This window comes from Hyla sarda, chromosome 7 (genome assembly GCF_029499605.1).
Source record: "Hyla sarda isolate aHylSar1 chromosome 7, aHylSar1.hap1, whole genome shotgun sequence".
Taxonomy (NCBI): Eukaryota; Metazoa; Chordata; class Amphibia; order Anura; family Hylidae; genus Hyla; species Hyla sarda.
The window spans coordinates 69,106,506-69,133,378 of NC_079195.1; the positions used below are offsets into that span (position 1 = coordinate 69,106,506).

The 26,873-nt window shown below is 44.4% G+C and overlaps 1 protein-coding gene and 1 long non-coding RNA gene across 4 annotated transcripts in view; one reads left to right on the forward strand and one right to left on the reverse strand.

Annotated features, from left to right (window-relative positions):
* The window catches only part of LOC130281830 (uncharacterized), a 47,482-nt gene extending 42,113 nt beyond the window's left edge, over positions 1 to 5,369 (reverse strand). For all 3 annotated transcript variants that reach the window (XR_008846122.1, XR_008846123.1, XR_008846121.1), the window contains exon 1: positions 5,238 to 5,369. This is a non-coding gene — a long non-coding RNA (uncharacterized LOC130281830). The remainder of the gene's footprint in view (positions 1 to 5,237) is intronic.
* Positions 5,260 to 26,873, forward strand: part of FBXW4 (F-box and WD repeat domain containing 4) — a 225,608-nt gene continuing 203,994 nt past the window's right edge. Inside the window, exon 1 of the mRNA XM_056529496.1 lies at positions 5,260 to 5,758. Coding sequence (XP_056385471.1) covers positions 5,568 to 5,758 — 191 coding nt within the window. The 5' untranslated portion in view covers positions 5,260 to 5,567. The remainder of the gene's footprint in view (positions 5,759 to 26,873) is intronic.

The following is a 26,873-nucleotide window of genomic DNA, read 5'->3' on the forward strand; positions in this document are numbered from 1 at the left end:
ATGCTTTTTTGCTTTGCAAAAAAAAGTCAAAAATGTTCCCATATTTCAACTTGTACTTTTATTAATTTCCTTTTTTTCTCTTCTCCTAAAGATGTTGTCTACTTTAGCACTCAAGTACGGTAATGGTTTGGCTACCATTAGTCCAGAAAACTGGAGTGCAGTCTTTATCATACAAAAGTGTCTGCACATAGGACTACGCTCTTCTTTCAAGTCACTGAGGGATATGATAACGCTTTCCCTTGCTTCTATCTCCAGCGGTCCGCAATAGATTGTGTCTGTATTTGTGACTTCTCCAAAAGGACTCAGAGCTACCATTTTTGGTGGGTTTAGCAGACTGTCTACAGTGTATGGCGCTTTTTCAACTCTCCCCAGACAGATGGTGATTGGCCATTAGGGGTTCAACTGCCTGACCCTATTGTTCTAGGAGAGATGGCTAGGCCACCGCTCTTTGGCTGTGGCTTATACATCTCCCCATTTAATAAAGGACACATAAACATTCGACCATGCCAAATGCTCACGTATATAGAGATGTCAGGAGAGATAGCTGTGTGCCGAACGGACATTCGGCCAACTGCTTTTGAAAGTGTATAGGCATCTTTAGTTTCCATTCCCACTGGTTCAGGACTGTGCAGACCATGTGTGTATGGATTTATTTCTTCTAAAAGTAATGTACAAATGATAGAACATAGAGACACTTATAAACAACTACCCAAATTAGGCTGCATTGACACCTCGTTTCTACGTTACGGGTCCCGGATCCAGCTGGGGGAGGGGCAAACCGGGCTCTCCTGTACCCCGGCCGGACCAGTGCTGAAATCCATTTACTTTAATAAGCCGACCGAGTCAAACGGTGACTCCGGTCAGCTCATTTTTGACCCGTATCCGGTTTTGTGACCGGACCTAAAACCGTAGTATACTATGGTTTTAGGTCCGGTTAGGAAACCGCATACGGGTCAAAAATGAGCCGACCAGAGTCACCGTTTGACTCGGTCGGCTTATTAAAGTAAATGGATTTCAGTGCTGGTCTGGCTGTGGTACGGGAGAGCCCGGACCAGGTTGCCTGCTGAAATCATTCAGCAGGCACCTCGTACAAACCCCTGGGTCGCCGGTTAATTCAGATTGGCGATTTGCTGCGATTGCGGGCTGATCGGGTCTCTGGTGACCTGATCGCCCAGAAAATAGGGATGATCGGAGCAGCCCCGATGATCCTGAAGGATAGGAGTGAGGAGGCAGGGGTGCCACCTCCTCCTATCCCCTGAGATTGGCCGGTCAAGACTGACTGGTGAATCGAAAGGCTGGGGCGGGGGGTGTGTGACAGTTGAGATCTCCGCTCTGCCCGCCCCTGGATGTCCGGGCAGAGCGGGGGAAGATGGCTGCAGGGGCCGTTGAGGCCGGGGGACCGGCGGCAGATACCTGGAAGATGCGGGTACTGGCGAGTGGAGCAAGCAGCTTGGAGGATCAGCAGGCAAGTGGAGGCAGTAAAAGTGATCTTCACTGCTGCTTCTAGGAGTTTCAAAACTACAACTCCCAGCATATGGTCTCCAAACTGTGTCCTTCCAGATGTTGCAAAACTACAACTCTCAGCATGCCCAGAAAGTCCAGGCATGCTGGAAGTTGTAGCTCTGTAACATCTGGCCCTTCAGATGTTGCAGAACTATAACTCCCAGCATACCTGGACAGTCTCGGCATGCTGGGAGTGGTAGTTTAGCAACATTTGGAAGGGCACAGTTTGGAGACCAGGCAGAGAACAAGAGGAAAATCCCGCTCCCAAGGTGCAAGTACAATAAAACTTAACGTTTACTTCATCCAATTAAAAATAAAATTCGGTGGTGGAAGTGAGTGGTGACATGTCACTCTAAAATTGAAGTGAAACTCTGACACGTTTTGAGCATAAGCTCTTAGTCATGGCAGTGATATTACTGTACTGAGGGGTTTAAATACACATTTGCAAATAACACAAACCTCCTTTCAGATACGCCCACTGGTCTCTGCAGCCGGAACTGACATCAAGTTCCCAATACAGGTGCAACATGATTACTTACTCTCCCATCCTGATGAATGACCAAGATACGTACAAGAATTCCAAACAAAGTTACTTGACATACAATGTGAATACACATTAAAATATATATATGTATAAATGTTCACAGGACTTCATATTTCTCTCTATAGTATAAAGCCAAATCATATCCAAAAAGTTTGTTACACAAAATAAAACTCCAGAAACATACACAACATGAAAACCCGCGTTTGAATTACTGTACAATGTGAACACATGCCAAAGTGGAAACTCTGAGACAAAACATTCCTTCAGTAATATACGTTTCCATTTGTTTGTAGCAAACTTATGATCAACTTGCTGAGTCTTCTTATGCACCTCACTCAAAGACCTCCGATACTTCATAAAAAATTGAAAAAATTATTAATACAATTCACAAAATTGAAAATTAATTTCTTTCATGTATCGAGATAGAAATGTACAAAAAAACTATAAAGTGGTGTCCAAACTGTAGCCCTCCAGATGTTGCAAAACTACAATTCAAAACATGCCAAGAATGTCCAGGCATGCTTGGAGTTGAAGTTTTGCAACATCTGGAGGGCTACAGTTTGGACACCACTACACAGTGGTCTCCACACTGTTCTCTTCCAGTTGTTGCATAACTACAACTCCCAACATGCCCTTCGGCTGTCTGCACATGCTGGGAGTTGTGGTTTTGCAACAACTGGAGGCACACTGGTTGGGAAACATTGTCTGTTTCCTAACTCAGTGTTTTCCAACCTGTGTGCCTCCAGCTGTAGCAAAACTATACCTCCCAGCATGCACTGACAGACCATGCATGTTGGGAGTTGTAGTTTTGCAACAGCTGGAGGCACACTGGTTGGGAAACACTGAGTTAAAGGGGTTATCCACCATAAGGTGATTTTAGTACGTACCTGGCAGAAAGTAATGGACATTCTTAGGAAGGATCTGCGCTTGTCTTGGGGCTAAATGGCTATGTCATGAGATTACCTTAAAGGGGTACTCCGGTGGAAAACTTTTTTTTTCTAATCAACTGGTGCCAGAAAGTTGAACAGATTTTTAAATTACTTCTATTAAAAAATCTTAATCTTTCCAGTACTTATTAGCTGCTGAATACTACAGAGGAAATTATTTTCTTTTTGGAACACAGTGCTCTCTGCTGACATCACGAGCACAGTGCTCTCTACTGACATCATGACCACAGTGCTCTCTGCTGACATCATGACCACAGTGCTTTCTGCTGACATCATGACCACAGTGCTCTCGCCGGCCAAGTCAGGACTTCGCTGCGGCCGTTGATTGACTGAGTGCAGTATGACTCGCTGACCACCGGCAACAAGGAAGAGGATCGCGGCGGAGGCCGGAGCCAGTTACCGGAGGCACCGGGGGAGCAAAGGAACGTATGTAATGTACCTGTTTATTTTTTTACTGCCGGCAGTAAGGGGGACAATTTTTGTATTCTGGAGTTCTCCTTTAGGGTGAAAATGGGCTTGGTCCTTAAAAGGTTGAGGATCGGAAAGCTGTGACAACTGTAAAGGATGGGCCTAGAAGATTTCAGGCACCAGCTTTTTAGTTGCCATGACAACCTAGCATTTATCGAGGCCTGTCGTACCCCATTCATTTCAATAGGCTGACCGCAGAAGACCACAGTTTTTAGTCCAGTCCAAAAACCGGATATGGTCAGAAAATGGCCAGAGTCACTAACTAACTCTGGACGGCCTACTGAAATTAAAGGAAATCTGTCATCAGAATCACCCGCACTAAACCTGTTACACAGGCTTGTAGTGCGGGTGATCCTGATTAAAACGCTCCTTACCTGGTTAAAAATGGTTCAGCGCTTCTTAAGATATCTATATTTTTAGTTTTCTGTTATTCCCTGGCTTGGGACTCAGTGGGAGGTGTTATTATCTGGGACTCGGCCACACGTCATTCTAGCTGGGCGGAGCTGCCGCCCGGCTCATGAATATTCATGAACTTATCCTCCTGGTCTAATTCTTCTTTCTCGGTCTGGTGTGGAGGGCCGCGCATGCGCCGCGTTCCGTACACCCGGAAGCGGCGTTCTCCCCTCCCGGCTTCACTCGAGCTGCGGCCCTATACAAGTAAGAAGACGGGCTGCATGAGTGAAAAGCCGGGGGTGGGAGGAAGGGAGGGACCGAGGGTGTATTTATTCACAAACAGACCGAGAAAGAAGAATTAGACCAGGAGGATAAGTTCATGAATATTCATGAGCCGTGCGGCCGCTCCGCCCAGCTAGAATGACGTGTGGCCGAGTCTGAGATGATAACACCTCCCACTGAGTCCCAAGCCAGGGAATAACAGAAAACTAAAAATATAGATATCTTAAGAAGCGCTGAACCATTTTTAACCAGGTAAGAAGCGTTTTAATCAGGATCACCCGCACTACAAGCCTGTGTAACAGGTTTAGTGCGGGTGATTCTGATGACAGATTTCCTTTAATGGGGTACAGTACGGGTCCAGCATGGATAAGCCAAGGTTTTAAAATCCCCCTGCTGGATACGGCTGCCATATGCCCCAAATGATGTGTGAATGCAACCTAAGAGGTTAAAATGGGTGCAGTGTGCCACACTATAAGTTGGTATTCCTTATTTGATCCAAAACCATGGTTTCCTAGCAACATAGGCCCTCATTTACTATTGCAAACCCTCTAGTTTATGTCGCATTGCGCCAGAATTGAAAAAACCCAGACTAACTCTCCATTTTGCTAAGAAAACCCGAAAAAGGGGACGTGGTCTGCAAAAAGGGGCATGTTCCTGACATTTTCACAAAAACCCAACATATTTATTAAGGTTTCCACAGAAACTGTGGTGGATTTGAGTTGAGGAAAACCAGACAGATCAGAACATGTGTAAAAAAAAAAAAAAAAAGTGTAGGGAAAGTGGAAAATGTAGGGAAACCTTAGTAAATACTGTGGAAAATAAATTGTAGGGAATTAAAACCCACAAAGAAACCTACACAACACTCTTAGTAAATAAGGGCCATAGGGGGAGATTTATCAAGTTGCTGAGTTGCCCATAGCAACCAATCAGATCGCTTCTTTCATTTTGCAGAGGCCTTGTCAAAAATGAAAGAAGCAATCTGATTGGTTGCTATGGGCAACTCAGCAACTTTCCCTCTTGACAGGTTTTGATAAATCTCCTCCATAGTGTATTAAAAAAAATAAGAATCACCCACAGATTGATTAGATTTTCTAATTTACCTCGCCTGGTTGCCATGAGCAACACTAGTTCTGTGAACCTCAACTGAGGCATTTGCCCATAGCAACCAATCAGCTCATTCCTTTCACTATCCAACCTGCCCTGCCCCGACCTGAGCCGGCCTGTGATTGGTCACCGCACCTCACGCTCTGCTCAATGTATCAGTACCGGAGCTGCCGCTGCTCGTAGAGTTCCTGGTAATCACGTGACTCGGTCAGACACTGCCATGGCTTCCAGTCCCCGCTACTTGTGACCCGACCACCAACCATGGGAAAGCAGAGTGTGCGGAGAGCAGAGCACCTCCAGATCCTGAGCGCCAGGCACCCCCTGACATGGGTGCCCACTTCCTGCAGCTGCCTGAGGAGATCCTCCTGCTCGTCCTCTCCTACCTGGACGGCCGGGCGCTGGGGCGGCTGGGGCAGGTGTGCAGGAGACTCTATCACTTCACCTGCCGGGACGCGGTGTGGAGGAGGATAGCCCGGCGCTGCCTGAACTCCGGCTTCGTGCTGCAGGGCACAGACGTGTGAGTTACCCTGCGCGGCTCTCAGGCTGCGGCCTAATCTCTGGGGAAGCTTTACGTAAACTACGTTGTTACTAGGGCGTATCGTCCGCCGCTCCTGCGTGCTCTACGTGAGAAAAAAAGCGTACCTGTTGGTATTCTCGGTAGGCGTTTGCGTAACTCGTAGTTTGTTACCTCAGAGGTTGTGAAACTACAAGGCCCAGCAATACTTGGCTAGAAGCGATGATACATCATCAGTAAAACTATAACTCACATCGTTTTGTCTGTCGGGGCACAGGTTGGGGAACAATTCCCTGTCAAAACAGATGTATTATGTGGATTGAGCAAACTTGTGCAGAGAAAAAAAAAAAGTGGTACAGTTGCCCATAGCAACCAGAGTCCTTTTGGGGGAAAAACTATAATAATAATCTGGTTACTATGGGCAACTGTTCCTTTGCAAACAGTTTAATAAATCTCCCTCTATAGCAGTGGTCTCCAAACTGGGGGCCTCCAGCTGTTGCAAAACTACAACTCCCAGCATGCCCGGACAGCCTTTGGCTGTCCGGGCATGCTGGGAGTTGTAGTTTTGCATCAGCTGGAAACCGCTGCTGTATAGTGTTTTTGACTCTTCACTGTTTTATGAGAACTCTGTTTGCTGTCAGTGAATGAGAACATTGTTTACTTCCAGAGGACTGGTACAGACCTAATACTTCTCACAGCTGAGCTTTTGCTACAGTTGTATCAAGTCTTGGCAGTGTTTTGTAAACTAAGCAACTTGGATACGGATACATTAACGTTTTTGTTATACAGTTCCCGTTCACGGTTTCATGTTAGGCCCCATTTCACACTTCAAAATTACTCCATTTTAAAGATCCGTTGGAAGTTCCGTCTGAAAATCGGCTGTAAAACGGCAGTTCCAAAATCCTATACGGCCGTTAGAAAATCCCATTATAGTCTATGGGATTTTTCCAATAGCCGTTTTAGCTCGTTATTAATAACGACCGTTATTTTGTGACGGAAGATAGTAATGGGAGAAATCGTGCATCATTTTTGTCACATCTTCGTTACTATCTTCTGTCACAAAATAATGGCCGTTATTAAAGGGGTACTACCGTGCTGACAACTTACCCCCTATCTAAAGGATAGGGGATAAGTTGCCTGATTGCTCGGGGTCCCGCTGCTGGGGACCCCCACGATCTCGCACGCAGCACCCCGCTCTCATCAGGCCCGGAGCGAACATCTACTCCAGTTCTGATGACGGGGCCCCCGTGTGACGTCACGCTCCGCCCCCTCAATGCAAGTCTATGGCAGGGGCGAGACAGCTGTCTTGCCCCCAGCCATAGACTTTCATTGAAGCGGCGGAGCGTGACGTCACATGGGGGCGGAGCCGTGATATCACGATACTCCGGCCCTGTGATTGGCAGTCATCAGACCCGGAGCGATGTTCGCTTCGGGGCCTGATGAGAGCGGGGTGCTGCGTGCGAGATCGCGGGGGTCCCCATCAGGCATAGGGGATAAGTTGTCAGTATGGTAGTACCCCTTTAATAACATGTTAAAACGGCTATTAGACTATAGACTATAGTGGGATTTTCTAATGGCCATATAGGATTTTGTAACTGCCGTTTTACAGACGTAACTTTCAATGGATCTTTAAAACTGAGTCATTTTGTAGTGTGAAAGGGGCCTTAAAAACCATATGGAACTGTATAGAAAACTGTATGCATTGACTTAACATTGTAAACTGTATGTCAAACGCATTATCCGGTATAGTCCGTTTTGCATCTTAGGCTGCATTCACACTTAGTTTTTACATTACGGGTGCCGGATCCGGCTGGGGGAGGGATACAGGTACGGGTCAAAAATGAGCCGACCTGAGTCACCGTTTGACTCCGGTCGGCTCATTAACCCCTTAAGGACGCAGGACGTAAATGTACGTCCTGGTGAGGTGGTACTTAACGCACCAGGACGTACATTTACGTCCTAAGCATAACCGCGGGCATCGGAGCGATGCCCGTGTCATGCGCGGCTGATCCCGGCTGCTGATCGCAGCCAGGGACCCGCCGGCAATGGCCGACGCCCGCGATCTCGCGGGCGTCCGCCATTAACCCCTCAGGTGCCGGGATCAATACAGATCCCGGCATCTGCGGCAGTTCGCGATTAAAATGAACGATCGGATCGCCCGCAGCGCTGCTGCGGGGATCCGATCATTCATAACGCCGCCTGGAGGTCCCCTCACCTTCCTCCGTGCGGCTCCCGGCGTCTCCTGCTCTGGTCTGTGATCGAGCAGACCAGAGCAGGAGATGACCGATAATACTGATCTGTTCTATGTCCTATACATAGAACAGATCAGTATTAGCAATCATGGTATTGCTATGAATAGTCCCCTATGGGGACTATTCAAGTGTAAAAAAAAATGTAAAAAAATGGAAAAGTAAAAGTAAAAAAAAGTGAAAAATCCCCTCCCCCAATAAAAAAGTAAAACGTCCGTTTTTTCCTATTTTACCCCCAAAAAGCGTAAAAAACATTTTTTTATAGACATATTTGGTATCGCCGCGTGCGTAAATGTCCGAACTATTAAAATAAAATGTTAATGATCCCGTACGGTGAACGGCGTGAATGAAAAAAAATTTTAAAAGTCCAAAATTCCTACTTTTTTAATACATTTTATTAAAAAAAAATTATAAAAAATGTATTAAAAGTTTTTTATATGCAAATGTGGTATAAAAAAAAGTACAGATCATGGCGCAAAAAATGAGCCCCCATACCGCCGCTTATACGGAAAAATAAAAAAGTTATAGGTCATCAAAATAAAGGGATTATAAACGTACTAATTTGGTTTAAAAGTTTGTGATTTTTTTTAAGCGCAACAATAATATAAAAGTATATAATAATGGGTATCATTTTAATCGTATTGACCCTCAGAATAAAGAACACACGTCATTTTTACCGTAAATTGTACGGCGTGAAAACGAAACCTTCCAAAATTAGCAAAATTGCGTTTTTCGTTTTAATTTCCCCACAAAAATAGTGTTTTTTGGTTGCGCCATACATTTTATGATATAATGAGTGATGTCATTACAAAGGACAACTGGTCGCGCAAAAAACAAGCCCTCATACTAGTCTGTGGATGAAAATATAAAAGAGTTATGATTTTTAGAAGGCGAGGAGGAAAAAATGAAAACGTAAAAATTAAATTGTCTGAGTCCTTAAGGCCAAAATGGGCTGAGTCCTTAAGGGGTTAAAGTAAATGGAGTTCAGCGCTGGTCCGGCTGGGGTACGGGAGTGCACTGCACTGGATCTGGCACCCGTAATGTAAAAACGAAGTGTGAATCCAGCCTTATACGGTTTTGTCAAAAACTGTATTAAACCGTATACATTTTTTTTTTTAACATGTACGGTAAGTCAATGGGAACTTTACAGAACCATCCGGTTTTCACCATACAGTTTTTTACTTTGCAGCTATTTTTCTTGGAATTTCAATCAAACAAGTAAAACTTTATTCAAAATGGAGTGAAAAGTTAAAAACGTATACGTTTTTTTTCTTAAAAAACGGATGCAACCGTACATCATTTATTCAAACCGTATACGGTTTTTAACTGTATACGGGTTGAAATTTGTACACACGTTTTGATACAGTTTAGTCAGGTTTTGAAGAATCCGTTTTTCATCAAAAACCTCATACGGGAACTGTATTGCATGCAATGCTTATGTAGTTCATAGATTGCCTAGTCTGGATACAGTGGTAACAAAAAAACTGGATACAGTTGTGACAAACTCCAGTGTCAGGGTGCATTCGCACCACGTTTTTGCAAAACAGTTCCTGTCTCAGATTTTTGATTAAAAACGGATTCCTCAAAACCGGACTTAGGCTGCATTCACATCTCGTTTTTGCAATACGGTTCCCGTATCAGGTTTTTTATAAAAAAATAAAATAAAGTGTGTCTCAAAAAGGGACCAAACCGTGTACAACCGTATATCTTTTGTACGGTTTTAAACCGTATACGGTTGGAAAACGGATGACCGGTTGCATACGGTTTAATACATTTTTTTTTGAAAAAAGAAATGGATACGGTTTTAAGTTTGTCCTTAATTAAATAAAGTTCTTCTTGTTCTATTTGTGTGAAGAACTTTCGGCGTACTTTGCGCATGTGCAAACTGCAAAACCGTATTTTGCAAACCGGATGGAACCGTACGCACATACGCTTCTGTGCGGTTCCCATTGACCATCATTTAAAAAAAAAAAAAAAATGTATACAGGTTGTATCCGGTTTTTCATCCGGACATAAAACCGTAGTAGGCTACGGTTTTGTGTACGGGGAAAAAAATGGATAAAACCGTAAATGGTGCAAAATGTACACAACCAGAGGCTACGTTTGGCATACGGTTTTAAATGACGTGTGTGTGTGTGTATATATATGTGTGTGTATATATATATATATATATATATATACGGTTTTTACACTGAAACCGGAAACGGGAACCGTATTGCAAAAACAAGATGTGAATGCAGCCTAAACTGTATCAAAACGTGTATACAATACGGTTTTTCACCTGGACCAAAAACTGTGGGAGGCTACGGTTTTGGGTACGGGAAAAAAAAAAGGACAAAATCGTACAAGACGCAAAATAGATGCAACCGGATGCATAGTTTGGCATATGGTTTTCAATGGATAGTCAATGCATACAGTTTTTCTGCTGAAAAAGGTCATGAAGAAATAAACAAAATAACTGAACAAAACGGATGCTAACGGATAATTAATGTCCATTATTTTAACGGGCATTCTGTCAACATAACGGACATGCTCCATCTGTTATCACCCGTTATTTCATTTGTCATGTTATAGTCTGTTATTTTATGTCTGTTCTTTTATTTCCTGGTTGTGATGCTGTTCTGAGCATGCACAGTACAAGTAACGGCTCATAACGGACGTTAAAATAACAGGCACTGACGGATGTCACTTGTGAACATCCATCACCCGTAGACTTCAATGTTAAAATTTTAATGTCCATTATTCACCGTTATTTTTGTCTGGACAAAAATTAGTTCATGCACCGTCTTTTGTGCCGTCAAAAATAACGGCAGTTAGTCATAACGGGACATAACTGGTGCTGCAGGAGGGTCTAAAGATCCCTTTGGCGTGAATGGGATATTTTGACGGCCGTTTAACCCCTTAGTGCAAATGGACGTCTATTAGCGTCCATATGCGCGTCTCCAGATATAATGCGGTGAGCGCGCATCATACCCGGTGGGTAATGCCGGACATCGCCGATTGGGCTGATGTCCGGCATTAACTCTTTAGACGTGGTGATCAACTTTGATCAAAGTGAAAGTAAAAGCATCCCGGCTGCTCAGTCGGGCTGATAAGCTAGGACACAGCAGGAGGGGGGGGCTTACCTGCCTCCTGCGCGTCCGATCGTCGATTGATTGCTCCAAGCCTAAAATCCAGGCTTGAGCAATTAACCGCTGATAACACTGATCAATGCAAAGTTATGACTTTGCAGTGATCTGTGTAAAAGATCAGTGTGTGCAGTGTTATAGCCCCCTATAGGAGCTATAACACTGCAAAAAAGAAAGTTAATAAAGATCGTTTAACCCTTTCCCTAATAAAAGTTTGAAATAAAAATAAACATATGTCCGTAAATGTCCGAACTATAAAAATATATCGTTAATTAAACCGCTTGGTCAATGGCTTACACGCAAAAAATTCCAATACTAAAAAAATTAATAAAAAGCGATCAAAAAGTCTGATCAAAACAAAATGGTACTGCTAAAAACTTCAGGTCACGGCGCAAAAAATGAGCCCTCATACCGGCCCCTACGTGGAAAAATAAAAACGTTATAGGGGTCAGAAGATGACAATTTTAAACATATTAATTTTCCTGCATGTAGTTATGATTTTTTTCAGAAGTCCGACAAAATCAAACCTATATAAGTAGGGTATCATTTTAACCGTATGGACCTACAGAATAAAATAAGGTGTCATTTTTACCGAAAAAGTATTGCGTAGAAACGGAAGCCCCCCAAAAGTGACAAAATGGCGTTTTTTCGTCCATTTTGTCTCACAATGATTTTTTTTTCCATTTCACTGTAGATTTTTGGGTAAAATTACTGATATCATTAAAAAGTAGAATTGGTGGCGCAAAAAATAAGCCATCATATGGATTTTTAGGTGCAAAATTGAAAGTGTTATTATTTTTAGAAGGGGATGAGGAAAAAACAAAAATGCAAAAAACTGGGATGGGGAGTTTACAGGTGACCAAAGGTAGTGTAAAAGGGGCTTTAGGCTCTATGCACATTTTCCCCATATGTAAGCAAGCTGTCAAAAGAGGGTGCCAACATGTGCCGTGGTGCATTGAGTTTAAAGGACTGCACATAGTCAACTTATAACTACATTTGCTGCATTTTGTATTCACATACCTTCACTTTGCATGTTCTGTACTTTTAGAATCCAGCAAAATGAACATATGTGTTTGAAAAATGATCTAAACCTAGTCAAATGTTCAATTCACTAAAACTTAAAGGGGTATTCCGGCCATAGACATCCATGCAGCACCCCCGTTCTATGCCGGCCTGCTGCTTCAGTCTCGGAAACCTCTGTGTTTCAGGGACTAGAGACGTCACGCCATGGCCCCTCCATGTATGTCTATGGGAGGGGCGTGCAGGCCGTCCATTTACAGCTGTCGAGGTAACATTTACAGCTGTAAACATAACTTTTTTTTTGGTTTAAGAAATGGTGGAAAAAAATCTGTGTGTTTAGACTTCTGTTCACACTACTGTCAAGCTGCAGTGTTCATCTTTTTGACAGGGAATATATCTCTGACTTTTGTGCTGTTCTTCCTTTTAAATATAACAGAATCTTGTCATATTGGTGTATAAACACACTGACGGGAGATTTATCAAATCCTGTCCAGAGGAAAAGTTGCGGAGTTGCCCATAGCAACCAATCAGATCACTTCTTTCATTTTTGAAAATGGCTGTGAAAAAGGAAAGAAGCAATCTGATTGGTTGCTATGGGCAACTCCGCAACTTTTCCTGTGGACAGGTTTTAATAAAGCTCCCCAGTGTCCTAGGATGCCCACTTCTCCCTGATGGAATATCTGTGCATCAGTTTAGAGAGACTTGGTCTGGTTAGCTCCATTTATATGGTTATGTGCGGTGCAGAGGTAATGGTGCCACCCATGCCCTGGTGTCTGTGGGCCCAAAGGCTTTTTCTGCCATGTGAGACAAAATAATGATTCTAAATGGCATGTGGTAGATGGCGGGCCCTGTTTGGCTTTGTGGCCCGGGAGCTTCAAGCATGGTCATTACAGGCCCATAGATTGATAGTCCAGTGGGTAAACAGTACTGTCCTCTATCTTGGGGATAGCAGTTTTCTTTGTATGGTTATTTGCCACAGTAATTGATGTGAGTTAGGGTGTGGGATAATACTATATTTTATTGCATTGTGGAATCTATTTATAGGGACTTCTTATGGAATTGTCTACACTGAGTTTCGAAAATTTCTTTCAGCAAGTGATAGAAATTGGAGGGTGGAGAAAGTATACAGAAGCCTTTAAGACACTGCTAAGAAATGCTGCATTGTCTGGAGGCAGCTCACAAGATGGTGATAAGACATTTTACAATGTAAGTTGGCATAGTCTCTGAATGATCGAGTCAGTCTTTTTGTGCCATAGCCATGATAACATTGTTACTGTACAAAGAGCATTCTGCACTAGAAATAGTCATTGCGAGCAGTCATCCAGTGTCAGATGTGTAATTCAGCTGTTTTCAATGGTCACTTTGATTTACAGGGGTCAACAATAGGGCTTATCATAGGTCTGTCTTCACATGTTTATGAGTGACGGTATAATATTGTACTCATGGTGATCCTTATAATGCAGGGGATGATGTTATCCTTGGTTCACATGTTGCTTAGGTATATCGAGAAGGCCTGTATTAAAGGGTACCTCTCATCAAAAAAACTTTTGATGTATTATAGATTAATGTATGCAGAATAACATCACAATTGCATGTTATTAAAAAATATGCTTCTTTCTATTTATTTTTCCACTTTGAAGAAATGACCACTAGGGGTCTCCCTACCAGTCCTGGCAGCAAGCATTTCAGACTCATGCTGGAGTCCTAAACACTACGAGCTGCCAGTCTGCTTTGTTCACAAAGGAGAACACTCAGAGCTGCCTGCCTGCTTTGTTCACAGCCTGTTTGGCTGTGAACAAAGCAGGCTGGCAGCTCTGAGTGTTTAGGACTCCAGCATGAGCCTGAAATGCTTGCTGACACGACTGATCGGGAAAAATGCAATAGAAAGAAGCATATTTTTCATTAACATGCTATTGGAAAGTTATTCAACATTCATTAATCTAAAATATATCCAAAGTTTATTTGATGAGAGGTACCCTTTAAATGTCGTATATGTCTACATTAAAAAGGTTAGAAACCATTTGGACATGTTCCCAATATAGAGTTTTAAACCTATTTCGGCACATAATCTCATGGATTTCTCATTACGATAAGTGACTCCTATTTCCAAAAGGGACTGTGACGTGTCTTTACACTTGTTGAAATGAGGTGGACCCTATTGTTGAATTGTAATGTGAAGTGTTTCATACCCGTCCTGATAATCTGTAACACCTATATGCCTTGCCCTTTAGGCTGGCTTCACATTGGTGTTTTACGGCCGCAGGGGTCAGACATATGTAACAAGCGCCCATCTGACAGGTGTATTTCTGGATCTGTGTTCATAAAGATCTGTCTGTTAAAAAAAAAAATACCCCCAAACGTGGCAAAAGTATATGAAATGTATCTACCGTCTATACTCGAGTATAAGCAGAGTTTTTCAGCAGGATTTTTCATGCTGAAAACGCCCCCCTCGGCTTATACTCTCCGCCTGTCAATCCCTTCTCAGTGGTCTTCAACCTGCGGACCTCCAGATGTTGCAAAACTACAACTCACAGCATGCCTGGACAGCCATCGGCTGTCCGGGCATGCTGGGAGTAGTAGTTTTGAAACCTCTGGAGGTCCGCAGGTTGAAGACCACTGCGCGGGCCTTCGTCATCATCCAGACCCCCCCTTTAGTTTTCTACTCACCTCCCCTCGGTGGGAAGGAAGGGTGAGCTGGTCCGGGCCATCTATACTGCAGGGACCGTCCGGTGGGGAGGGTTGGTTGTTCCGGGCTGTCCATTTTCACCGACATTGCCTTGCCAGGGAGGCTGTGCATGAAGATCCCTGTGCGTCATCGTCAAGGCAACGTCACTAGTCCGGGGCAGGCCCAGAGCGCGGGGAAGAGCCCCCCCCCCCAGTGAAAATGGACAGCCCAGAAAAACTAACCCTCCCCACCGGGCGGTCCCTGCAGCATAGATGGCCCAGAACAGCTTACCCTTCCTTCCCACCGAGGGGAGGTGAGTAGAAAACTAAAGGGGGGAGGGTCTGGATGATGACGAAGGCCGCAGTGGTCTTCAACCTGCGGACCTCCAGAGGTTTCAAAACTACAACTCCCAGCATGCCTGGACAGCTGATGGCTGAAGTGATTGACAGGCAGTGATGATGAAGGGGGGGGGGATGATGACATGGGGGGGGATGATGTATTTCCCACCCTAGGATTATAGTCAAGTTAATAACTTTTCCTGGGTTTTTGGGGTGAAATTAGGGGCCTCGGCTTATATTCGGGTCGGCTTATACTCTAGTATATACGGTAATCTTTTCACCTGATAAATAAGAGGGCTCCTGATCTTATTCTGCAGCAAATCTTCTTTTATTTAGTGTTTCCTGACCCTGTAACCCATTGCCAGCAGATGGATGGACTGTGTGAAAGAGATTTATTAATAGAAGAGCCCAAACTGTTTGACCACACACTAGCACTAAGGGTGCATTTAAACCACGATTATGCCATACAGCTGCTGGATCCCGCAGGGAAATTTTAAAGAGGCACTGTCAGTGTTAAAAACTTTTCTTATATTGCAGGACTCATTATAATATGACATTTCACAATATACACCTGTTAAAAAAATTTACATTTTCACCTGAAATTCAAGCTCAAAATAGCCACCACTAGCAGTCTTTTAGCCAGATTTTACAGCATACTGGATACCGGCCGTAAAGCATACCGGTATTCAGTATAGGAGATTTCTATTGTGTATGCAAAACTACATATGAAGGATGTGTGGACATGCTGGGAGCTGTAGTTTTACAACAGCTGGAGGCAACACTGCTCTAACACAGTTATTTACAAACATTGCAGCTTCAGTTGTTACTAAACTACAACTCCCAGCATGCTGAAATAGTCAAAGCTTTCTCGGACTCCTGAATGACAAAGAAGTTGATCAGACATTCAGGAGTCTGTGAAAGATGAATGACACACATAGTGACAGCTATGCTGATTAGCATCCAGCTTTACTAGGAGAAGATAAAACAGATAGAACATGCATTCATAAAAATGCTGTCCTTTTATCTAAAAAATCCTTGCACTAATTTTATAAAGATCTATTCTTATATTTATACATTTTATCCTGTTATGAATTCACCATAATGTCTTCTGATTACTGCAGGCAAGCTCCAAGTATCTTCCTCTGTGTAACATGTACAGCATGAAATCAGAGAGGAAAGGGTTACAGAGTAGAGAGTACTGATTGGCTGACTGCACAGGCTTGCTCCTGTGAGGGAGACAGACTGACACGCCCCCTCCAGCCTGCACAATGAAAAAGTAACTCACCAGCAGATAAATGCTTATATCTCTGGATATATAGGTCCGAGACACATAAAAATTATATGCACATGATCAGGATTGGGTCCTGAGTAACATCACTTTTTTATTTTTTTTGCACTATGACAGGTACGCTTTAAAAACCAGCTACTACCGGATCCCCGCTGGACCCATGCCGCACCCCATTCATTTGAATGAGCCGACTGGAGTCAAATAGTGACTCCAGTAGGCAAATTTTTTAACTGGATCAGTTTTATTGCCGGACTAAAAACGCAGAAGGCCATCGTTTTCAGGCAACCAAATCCTATATGGTCCAAAAATGAGCCCGCTTATTCAAATGAATGGGGTGCGGCACAGGTCCGGCGGTGATGCGGCAGTGGACGGTTTTTAAATTTTCCCGCTGGCGACTGTATGCCCAAAACGTAGTGTGAATGTAGCCTTATTTCAGCACCAATGACTTATAGAGCATTATTACTACACCATGGACAGCTGCACATTCTCAATCCCTAAAATGAATTTACATCCCAAGGCTATTCACAAAAAGTGACTTATTGACGGAGGTCTAACTTCTGGGAACTGAACAATTTTTAGAATTAGGGAGATACAGAATGGAATTACCTATTAACCCATTAATATCCAGTAACATCATGTATCACCTATCCAGAGGATAAATGATAAAATGTGAGACTGCTGTGACCCCTGCTGCTCCCCAAGCCCACTCGTGAATAGAGCAGTAGTTCTGTTGTATGTGCCACGCATGGTAACACAGACAGCGAATTACCGTATATTTCGCCCTATAGGACGCACCGGCATATAAGATGCACCCAATTTTAAAGGTGCAAAATCTAGAAAAAAAAAAAAGCCGTTGGCTGTCCGGGCATGCTGGGAGTTGTAGTTTTGCAACATCTGGAGGTCTGCAGGTTGAAGACCACTGGATAGGAGGTAATACTCACGTGCCCCCGCCGCTCCGGATCCCGTCATCGCTGCCCTGGATGTTGCTCCATCACTGTCGCCGCGTCCCCGGGGTGTCCCCGACGCTCCGGACGTCTTTTTCCCCGGGATCCACGCTCTCCGTCGCCGTCATCACGTCGCTACGCACGCCGCTCCTATTGGATGACGGGACAGCGTGCGCGATGATGTGATGACGTCGAAGGAGAGTGCCGCCATGCAGGGGATCCCGGCACGGAGCAGACACCGAGGAGGCAGGTAAGGTCCCTCCCGGTGTCTTGCAAGCTGTCCGGGACGCCGCGATTTCACCGCGGCGGTCCCGAACAGCCCGACTGAGCAGCCGGGATACTTTCGCTTCAGACACGGCGGTCAGCTTTGATCGCCGCGTCTGAAGGGTTAATACAGGGCATCACCGTGATCGGCGATGTCTTGTATTAGCCACGGGTCCCGGCTGTTGATGGACGCAGGGACCGCTGCGATAGGTGTGTATTCGCCATATAAGACGCACCAACCCCCCCTTTCATCTTATACGGCGAAAAATACGGTACACTTGCAGAAAATGTTCTAAAATAAAATGTAAAATCTCAGACAACCACTTTAAGGGCCCATCTATACTACTGAATTTCAGTCTGTCAGCTCAGAATTAAATCTGCATCCCTTTAAGAGATGTGTGGATTTTTTTTTTAAATTCGGAGCGGAATATGAGCTGAATTTCTGCAGAAATTCAGCATGGCATTCTGGTTCTGGCCAGGAATAAAATGTACTGCCTCTTCTGGTCCATTTCCATACCAGACCACACAGTACCATCAAGAGAAGAGACCACTTGTTTTACGTATGTTTTTACTTTTGCATGCCTGCTGCAAGCGGAATTCCATTGGCTAAAATTCAGCAGTGTGAACAGACCCTAAGACATCCAATCACTTTTTGACAAATAGTGCAGTTTCCTATTGTCTAAAACTATTTGACATGTAGCCCACAGTTACCACCTCTAACCTTGGTCAGATCAGGTGACTTTTCTTCTCATCTATGTCCTCCATAGCATGACATATTAGGTATACATTTACACCAGACGTCGGCCAGTGGAGTATTACCGTATTTTTCGCCGTATAAGATGCACTTTTTCTGCGTCTTATATGGCAAATACACATTAAAACCGGCGGTCCCTGCGGCCATCAACGGCCGGGACCCGCGGCTAATACAGGACATCACCGATCGCGGTGATGCCCTGTATTAACCTTTCAGACGCGGCTATCATAGCTGACCGCCGCGTCTGAAGCGAAAGTGACACTAACCCGGCTGTTCGGGACCGCCGAGGTGAAATCATGGCGTCCCGAACAGCTTACAGGACACCGGGAGGGACCTTACCTGCCTCCTCGGTGTCTGCTCCGTGCCGGGATCCCCTGCATGGCTGGCGCGCTCCTTCGTCGTCATCACGCCGTCGCGCACGCCGTCCCGTCATCCAATAGGAGCGGCGTGATGGCGTCAACGGAGAGCGAGGATACCAGACAGCAGAGACGTTCCGGAGCGACAGGGACACCCCGGGGACGCAGCGACAGCGATGGAGGGCGACATCCAGGGCAGCGTTGACGGGTCCGGAGCGGCGGGGACACGTGAGTATTAGCTACTATACCAGTGGTCTTCAACCTGCGGACCTCCAGATGTTGCAAAACTACAACTCCCAGCATGCCCGGACAGCCAACGGCTGTCCGGGCATGCTGGGAGTTGTACTTCTGCAACATCTGAAGGTCCGCAGGTTGAAGATCACTGACCTATACTTTACATTGTATTTGATTCAGAATCCTTATTTTCTAGATTTTTATGTTTTAAAATTGGGTGCGTCTTATATGCCGGAGCGTCTTATATGCCGGAGCATCTTATATGGCGAAAAATACGGTATATTGAGTCTCTAGTTATTACAAGTTCTAAAAAGGTTTCTTTCATGCGGTCACCGTACACTTGTCTTTAGTGACCCCCTTGTAGATTACCCAGCTCCTACTCGTGCAGTCATTACGTATACATTGTTTCTCGGCTCAGATTTCAGCCCGGGGTTTTATGATTGCGCAGGATAAAAAAAAAAGAAAAAAACTGTTTTATTAATTTGCATTGTTTGCGGCCCAGTTGAGATAACTGTTATAACGCTTTCCACATGAGTTAATAAAAAAAGGTTTATTTTATATTCAAAATAGTTTTGTACAGCAGGAAATGACCTATCTTAGCAAGCACTTAAATCATTTATTGGGGGGAAACCTGTCTGCGTCGCCCTCTTCCCCAGCATATAAGTGCAAATCCTCCTTTTCTCTCCTTGAAACTTGTAAAGCAGGAAATCTCCTGGTTTTTATATCAAAAATTAACCAGACCCCAAAAGTAGTTCTTTAAATTCCATATTGTTACCTCCAGTAGATTTAGAACAGATACGCCAATAACTCCTAACTTGTGTGACTTTGTTTCAGGAAATGTGTCTACACTTGGTTTTTATGTTTATATAAGCTTAAAAAAAAAAAGTTAGGTCTCCGTCCTTTTATTGGACAGCACGAGTTCAACACAACAAAATAAGCTGAAAGGCGTAAGCTTGCTTTAAAGATGCAGAGAAATGCCAGGTCTACTTGTGGCGGATATGCGGTACAGATTCTTTACAGTACAAGATGTAGCAGATAATAGTCTGCAGAGTAGATCGTATGCTGTGGATTTTCTGATCTGCGATTGCACAAATCCACACATCTCTGAAAAGAGCGGCTTGTTAAAGGGGTACTCCCACTCTAGACATCTTATCCCCTATCCAAAGGATAGGGGATAAGATGTCTGATCTCGGGGTTCCCGCCGCTGGGGACCCCCACAGTATTGCATGCGGAAGCGCTGGAGGGTCTGAGTCGCGACTACTGGAACGGAAGTCCATGACGTCAGGACTCCGCCCCCGTGTGACGCCACGCCCGTCCCCTCACTGCAAGTCTATGGGAGGGGGCGTGACGGCTATCACACCCCCTCCAGTAGGCTTTCATTGAGGGGCGGAGCGTGACGTAACACGGGGGTGGAGGCGTGACGTCACACGCAGTTGGCCCTGTGGTCGCCGGTAATCAGATCCGGAGCGAACACGCTTCGGGGACTGATTATAAACGGGGTGCCCGTGCAAGATCCCGGGGGTCCCCAGCGGCAGGACTCCCGCGATCAGGCATCTTATCCCCTATCCTTTGGTAGAGGATAAGATGTCTAAGCACCGGAGTACCCCTTTAAAATGTATGATCTGATTGCCACTGCACTGCAGCGTGGATCTGATCATACATCATCAGGGATGTGGAATTTCTATCGCCCGACGCCCCGGACTAGCAGTTTTGGGCACCAGGCAGGTGAATTTGTCCGGCCCTTAGCCCGGACCTGACAAGTGCGGCGGATCTGCAGTCTGTATGGAGCGGGCACCCGACTCCTGCCCGCTCCATACTCTGCAGCCTGTGTCCTCCGAAGCAGAGCAGGGGAGATGAGAAGCTGTGTATTTGTCTTCTCTCCCCGCACGTCTGCACGGGGAGATGCATGCGGCGCTCACAGGGGAGTATGGAGCGGGCTCGGGATTCCTGCCCGCTCTGTACTCTACTGAGAACAGCCGGGGGCCGCCGCTAATAGCCAGCATGCGGCGATTGCCGCGGCTGGCTATTAACCCTTTAGATCGCAGCTGTCAAAGCTGACAGCGGCGTCTAAAGGGAGATGTGAATGCTCCCTGGTGGGCTAGTGGGGTGGATCGCCCCCCTGCAGCGTGATCGCAGGGGGGCGATCCACTATAGAGGTAGCCGGAGGACTTACCTCTGCTTCCTCTAGTCCCAGCTCTGTCATTGATAGATCCTGGCTGGACCAGGCTCTATCAATGGATTACAGAGCTCACAGATTAATAGAGTTCAATAGAACTCTATTCATCTGTCTGAGGAATCGAATGATTCCTCAGAAGTCTAATAAAGTGTAAAAAAAATAAAATAATAATAAATAAAAGTTTGAAAGACACATATTAACCCAGTGGTCTTCAAACTGTGCCCCTCCAGATGTTACAAAACTACAATTCCCAGCATGCCAGGACAGCCGTTGGCTGTCCGGGCATGCTGGGAGTTGTAGTTTTGCAACATCTGGAGGGCCACAGTTTGAAGACCGCTGCATTAACCCCTTCCATGTTAAAAGTTCAAATCACCCCCTTTTCCTATATAAAAACATGCAAACATAATAAAAATTAACATATTTGGTATCGCTTCGTGCGTAATTGTACAACCTATGAAAATATAACATTATGTATCCCGTACGGTAAATGTAAAAAAAATACCAAACCACAGATTTGAAATTTTTATAATATCCCAGAAAAAAAAGTTAAAAAGCGATTAAAAAGTCAGATCAATGCCAAAATGGTACCGATACAAAAAACAGATTATGGCGCAAAAAATGAGCCCTCATACAGCCTGGTATGCGGAAAAAAAATAAAGCTACAGGGGTTAAAAAATGGCAATTAAAAAAAAATTAGAAAAAGTCCAGAATCAGTAAAACATGACGTAAACTATACAAATCTGGTATCGCTGTAATCAGGTGCCTAAAGTATAAAACTAACATGTTATCTGACCACAAGGTAAATGGTGCAGAAAAGAAAAACCACCAAATCTGCAAAATTATCTTTTACTATTTCAATTTCACTTCCCTTAATATATATATATATTTTTTTGGTTTGGAGAATGTTATTGAAAAATTAAAAGGTATCATTATAGTAGGTAGTTATGGCTATTATAGGGCGAGGAGGAAAAAACGAGAGCGTAAAAGCGAAAATTGGCCCAGACAAGTGGATCGTCAGGAGGGACAAGTAGATTTTGCTCCATTTTAGTCCCGTGGACAAGTAGTTTTTTCTAAAATTTCCACACCCCTTCATCATGGCGGAACCTGACTGAACTCGCGAAAAGTTAGAGGTAAACAACGCGAGAGTCCGGGAATCTGCAGAAAGGTCTAAACAAGAGTTGTAAGCTAGAGCTTTCATCATTTACAATACACATTTATGATAAATTTCACACTGCAACGGAAAAAAATTAGACGGAAAAAACTGCGGTAAAAAAAAGAGTAGGGTACACATGATAAATCTCCCCCAATATCCAGACTTCATCTAATGAATCCATTCATTCTTCTTGGGTAAGTGTACAATACTGTACTCTGGGTCAACTTCTGTCTAGACCTCATTTACCAAACATGCCTATATGCGTACGGGTATTGTGGATATGGCATAAGAAAGGATCGGGTATGTAAGATTTCAGCATGTCACATTCTTTAGCAGATACAATGCAGTTTGAAAGAGTTTGGACCTTTTTAACTTTTTCCACATTTTGCTATGTTGTGGCCTTGTGCTAAAATAAAAAAAACATTGCAGGTAACACTGACCCCTGACCCTTTTAACCCCTAAAGGACCAAGAAAACCTACAAAATGACACTATAGCCAAAATTAATAAAGAAGTACCAAATTTTATTGAATAACATACATACATAAAAATAATATTAAAATGGAGCAGAAAACCGTCAGAATGCAAAATTGACTCACAGGAAAGACTACCATAGGGTTAGCTATAAATCAGTATCCATAAAGCTATATCATAACATAGCATACATGAAGCGTTATTAGCGAAACAGCGTTGGGGGGACTCCAGGACTGGGGGTAAGGTAGGTTGGCCTTGGTGACTTTGATGAAAATTTGGTGTGAGGCTTGTCTGCTTGTGCAGGGGTGAAGGGAACAGTGGAGACACACATTTTGGGCACCTTCCCTTTGTTTGTGTTCATGCCCTGTCCCTCTTACTCACCTTCATTTCATAATTTTTTGCCATCCACGCCACCTTTTTCCTTCCTCCTTTTACTACCTCAGTATAGATTTGATAGGAACTTTGAGTGTGCAATTTTTTCTAGTGGGCACTATAGTCACATTTATTGTTTGTTCATGTATGCTATGTTATGGCCTTATGGATACTGATGTGCAATATAATACCCACACCCTATGATTTTTTCCTATATGTATAACTAACCCTATGGTAGTCTTTCCTGTGAGTCAATTTTGCAGTCTGACGGTTTACTGCTCCATTTTAATATTATTTTTATGTATGTAATTCAATAAAATTTGGTACTTCTTTATTAATTTTGGCTCTAGTGTCATTTTGTAGGTTTTCTTATTAGCATAATGTTGGACACTATGCCCTAAATATTTGGTCATGTATAAGCCCATACTGTCGGTTATATCCCTTAAAGGGGTATTCCTGGCAAAAAAATGTATCCCCTATCCAAAGTATCTCACGATCCCACGATCTCCCTTCAGCAACCGCATTCTATGCAGGAGCTGCGTCTCCAGTTTTGGAAACCTCCGGGTTTCCAGGACTGGGGACGTGACGTCACGCCACGCCCCCTCCATTCATGTCTATGGGAGGGGGAGTGAAGGCGGTCACACCCCCTCCCATAGACATGAATGGAGGGGGCGTGGTGTGATGTCACGTCCCCAGTCCCGGAAACCCGGAGGTTTCCAAAACTGGAGATGCAGCTCCCACATAGAATGCGGGTGCTGCAGGGAGATTGGGGGGGGGGGGGTCCCAGTGGCGGATCCCCCCGCAATCAGACATCTTATTCCCTATCCTTTGGATTGGGGATAAAATGTTTTTGCCCGCAATACCCCTTTTAAGGACCAAGCCCATTTTGACGTTAAGGACCAGAGCATTTTTTGCAAGTCTGACTACTGTCACTTTAGCAACTCTGTGTTGCTTTTACTTATGAATTTGATTCGTGATGGTTTTTGTTTTTTTCGTGACATAATCTTCTTTAAGTTCTGTTTTGAAGTGAATTTGAGGGTCTTTATGTAAGAAATCCCCCATAATGGACCCCATTATAAAAACTGCACCCCTTTAAAGTATTCAAAAGGACATTCAGAAAGTTTAACACATTAGGTGTTTCACAGGAATAGCAGCAAAGTGAAGGAAAAAATTCAAATTCTCTATTTTACACTAAAATGTTCTTTTAGTCCCAAGGAGAAAAAGCCCCCAAAATTTGGAACCAGATTTCTCCCGAGTAAGGGAATGCCTCATATGTGGATGTAAAGTGCTCTGTGGGTGCACTAGAGGGCTCAGAAGGGATGGAGCAACAATGGACTTTTGAAGAGCGAATTTTGTTGAAATGGTTTTTGGGTGGCATGTCACATTTAGGTAGCCCCCATGGTGCCAGAACAGCAAAAAACAAAAAGACACTAAACAAATAAACACATGGCACACTATTTGGGAAACACCCCTCAAGGAACATAACAAGGGGTATAGTGAGTGTTAACACCCCACAGTTGATTGACGAACTTTCGTTAAAGTAAGACGTGAAAATAAAAATTTGATTCTTTTTTTCTCTCGAAAATGCTGGTGTTGCCCCCAATTTTTCATTTTCACAAGGGGCAATAGTAGAAAAAGCCCCCCAAAATTTGCAACCCCATTTCTTCGGAGTAGGGAAGTACACCATACGTGGATGTAAAGTGCCCTGCGGGCGCAATACAAGGCTCAGAAAAGGGACGTCATTTCTCTCTTCGGAGAGAGAATTTGGTGGGAATGGAAGTCGGGGGCCATGTGCATTTACAAAGCCCCCATGCTGCCAGAACAGTCGACACCCCCCCACACACACACACACTACCCCATTTGGGAATCTTCACCCCTCATGGAATGTAATAAGGGATGCATTGAGCATTTACACCCCACTAGCGTTTGACAGATCTTTGGAACAGTGGGCTGAGCAAAAAAAAAAAAAGTTTCATTTTCATGGACCACTGTTCAAAAAATCTGTCTGACACCTGTGGGTGTAAATGCTTACTGCACCCCTTAGTACATTTCAGGAGGGGTGTAGTTTCCAAAATGGGGTCACGTGGGGGGGGGGGGGCTGTTCTGGCAGCATGGGGGCTTTGTTAATGCACATGGCCTTCAATTCCAGCCAAATTTTCTCTCCAAAAAACAAATTTAGCTCCTTCTCTTCTGAGCATTGTAGTGCATCTGCAGAGCACTTTACATCCACATATGGGGTATTTCCATACTCAGAAGAAATGGTGTTACAATTTTTGGGGGCTTTTTTATTCCTATTAACCCTTGTGAAAATGAAAAATCTGGGGTAACAACAGCATTTTAGTGAAAAAAAAAAATCTAATTTTTCATTTTCATGTCCAATTTAAGCGAAAATTTGTAAAAGACCTGTGGGGCATTAAGGCTTACTGTACCCTGTTACGTTCCTTGAGAGGTGTAGTTTCTAAAATGGGGTCACGTGTTTTTTTTTTTTTGCATTTGTCAGAACCGCTGTAACTATCAGCCACCCCTGTGCAATTCACCGATTTAGGCCTCAAATGTACATGGTGCACTTTCACTCCTGAGCCCTGTTGTGCGCCTGCAGAGCACTTTACATCCACATATGGGGTATTTCCGTACTCAAGAGAAATTGCGTTACAAATTTGGTGGTATTCTTTTCCTTGAAAAGTATGGGGCAACACATTTTTTTACACTAACATGCTGGTGTAGACCCCAATTTTTTCTTAAGGGCTAAAGGGAGAAATGGCTCCCTAAAATTTGTCACACAATTTCTCCCGAGTACGGAAATACCCCATATGTGGCAACAAACTGTTGCCTTGAAATAAGACAGGGCTCCAGAGTGAGAAAGCGCCATGAGCCGCCTGGATCTCCACCGCCAAGACCCGGTAAGCTGCAGCCACCCACTGCTCCTACCCTTCTCCTGCTCTGCCCAGACACCCATGGGTGGGCAGAATGAGGGAACTGAACTTTAACCCTTGCCCCCGATCTGCGATTCATCAGTAGCTTCTGACTGATCAATCGCAGGGTTAGGAGGGGTGGCACTTCACCTCACTCCTATCCCTTCAGGGTGATCAGTGTGGAATCACCTTGACCCTGAATTACAGCAAATTGCCGGTCTGAATTGACTGGTGATTTGCGACTATTTCTGACTTGGGGGTGTGTGTGTCTCAGGACCCCCCCAGGCGCTTGCACGGGAAGCCTGCTGAACAATTTCAGCAGGCTTCCTTCCGTTCCATTCACTGCCCAGTTACGCCCTTGGTCCTGGTGGGGTTAATTCAGCTTACCCACAACACTGACCAATCTTTGTATCCCAGTTACTTAACCCCTTAAGGACTCATGACGTACCGGTACGTCATGAGTCCGCTCCCGATCTATAACGCGGGGCCACAGCATTGATCGCGGTGCCGCACGCTATTAACCCTTTAGACGCGGCGTTCAAAGGTGAACGCCGAGTCTAAAGTGAAAGTATGCCGATTAGCTCAGGGAGCTGTTCGGGATAGCCGCGGTGAAATCGCGGCATCCCGAACAACTTACAGGACAGCCGGAGTGTCCCTACCTGCCTCCTCGCTGTCCGATCGCCGAATGACTGCTCAGTGCCTGAGATCCAGGCATGAGCAGTCAAGCAGGAGAATCATCTATCACTGGTTTCCTATGAGAAACCAGTGATCAATGATAAAGATCAGTGTGTGC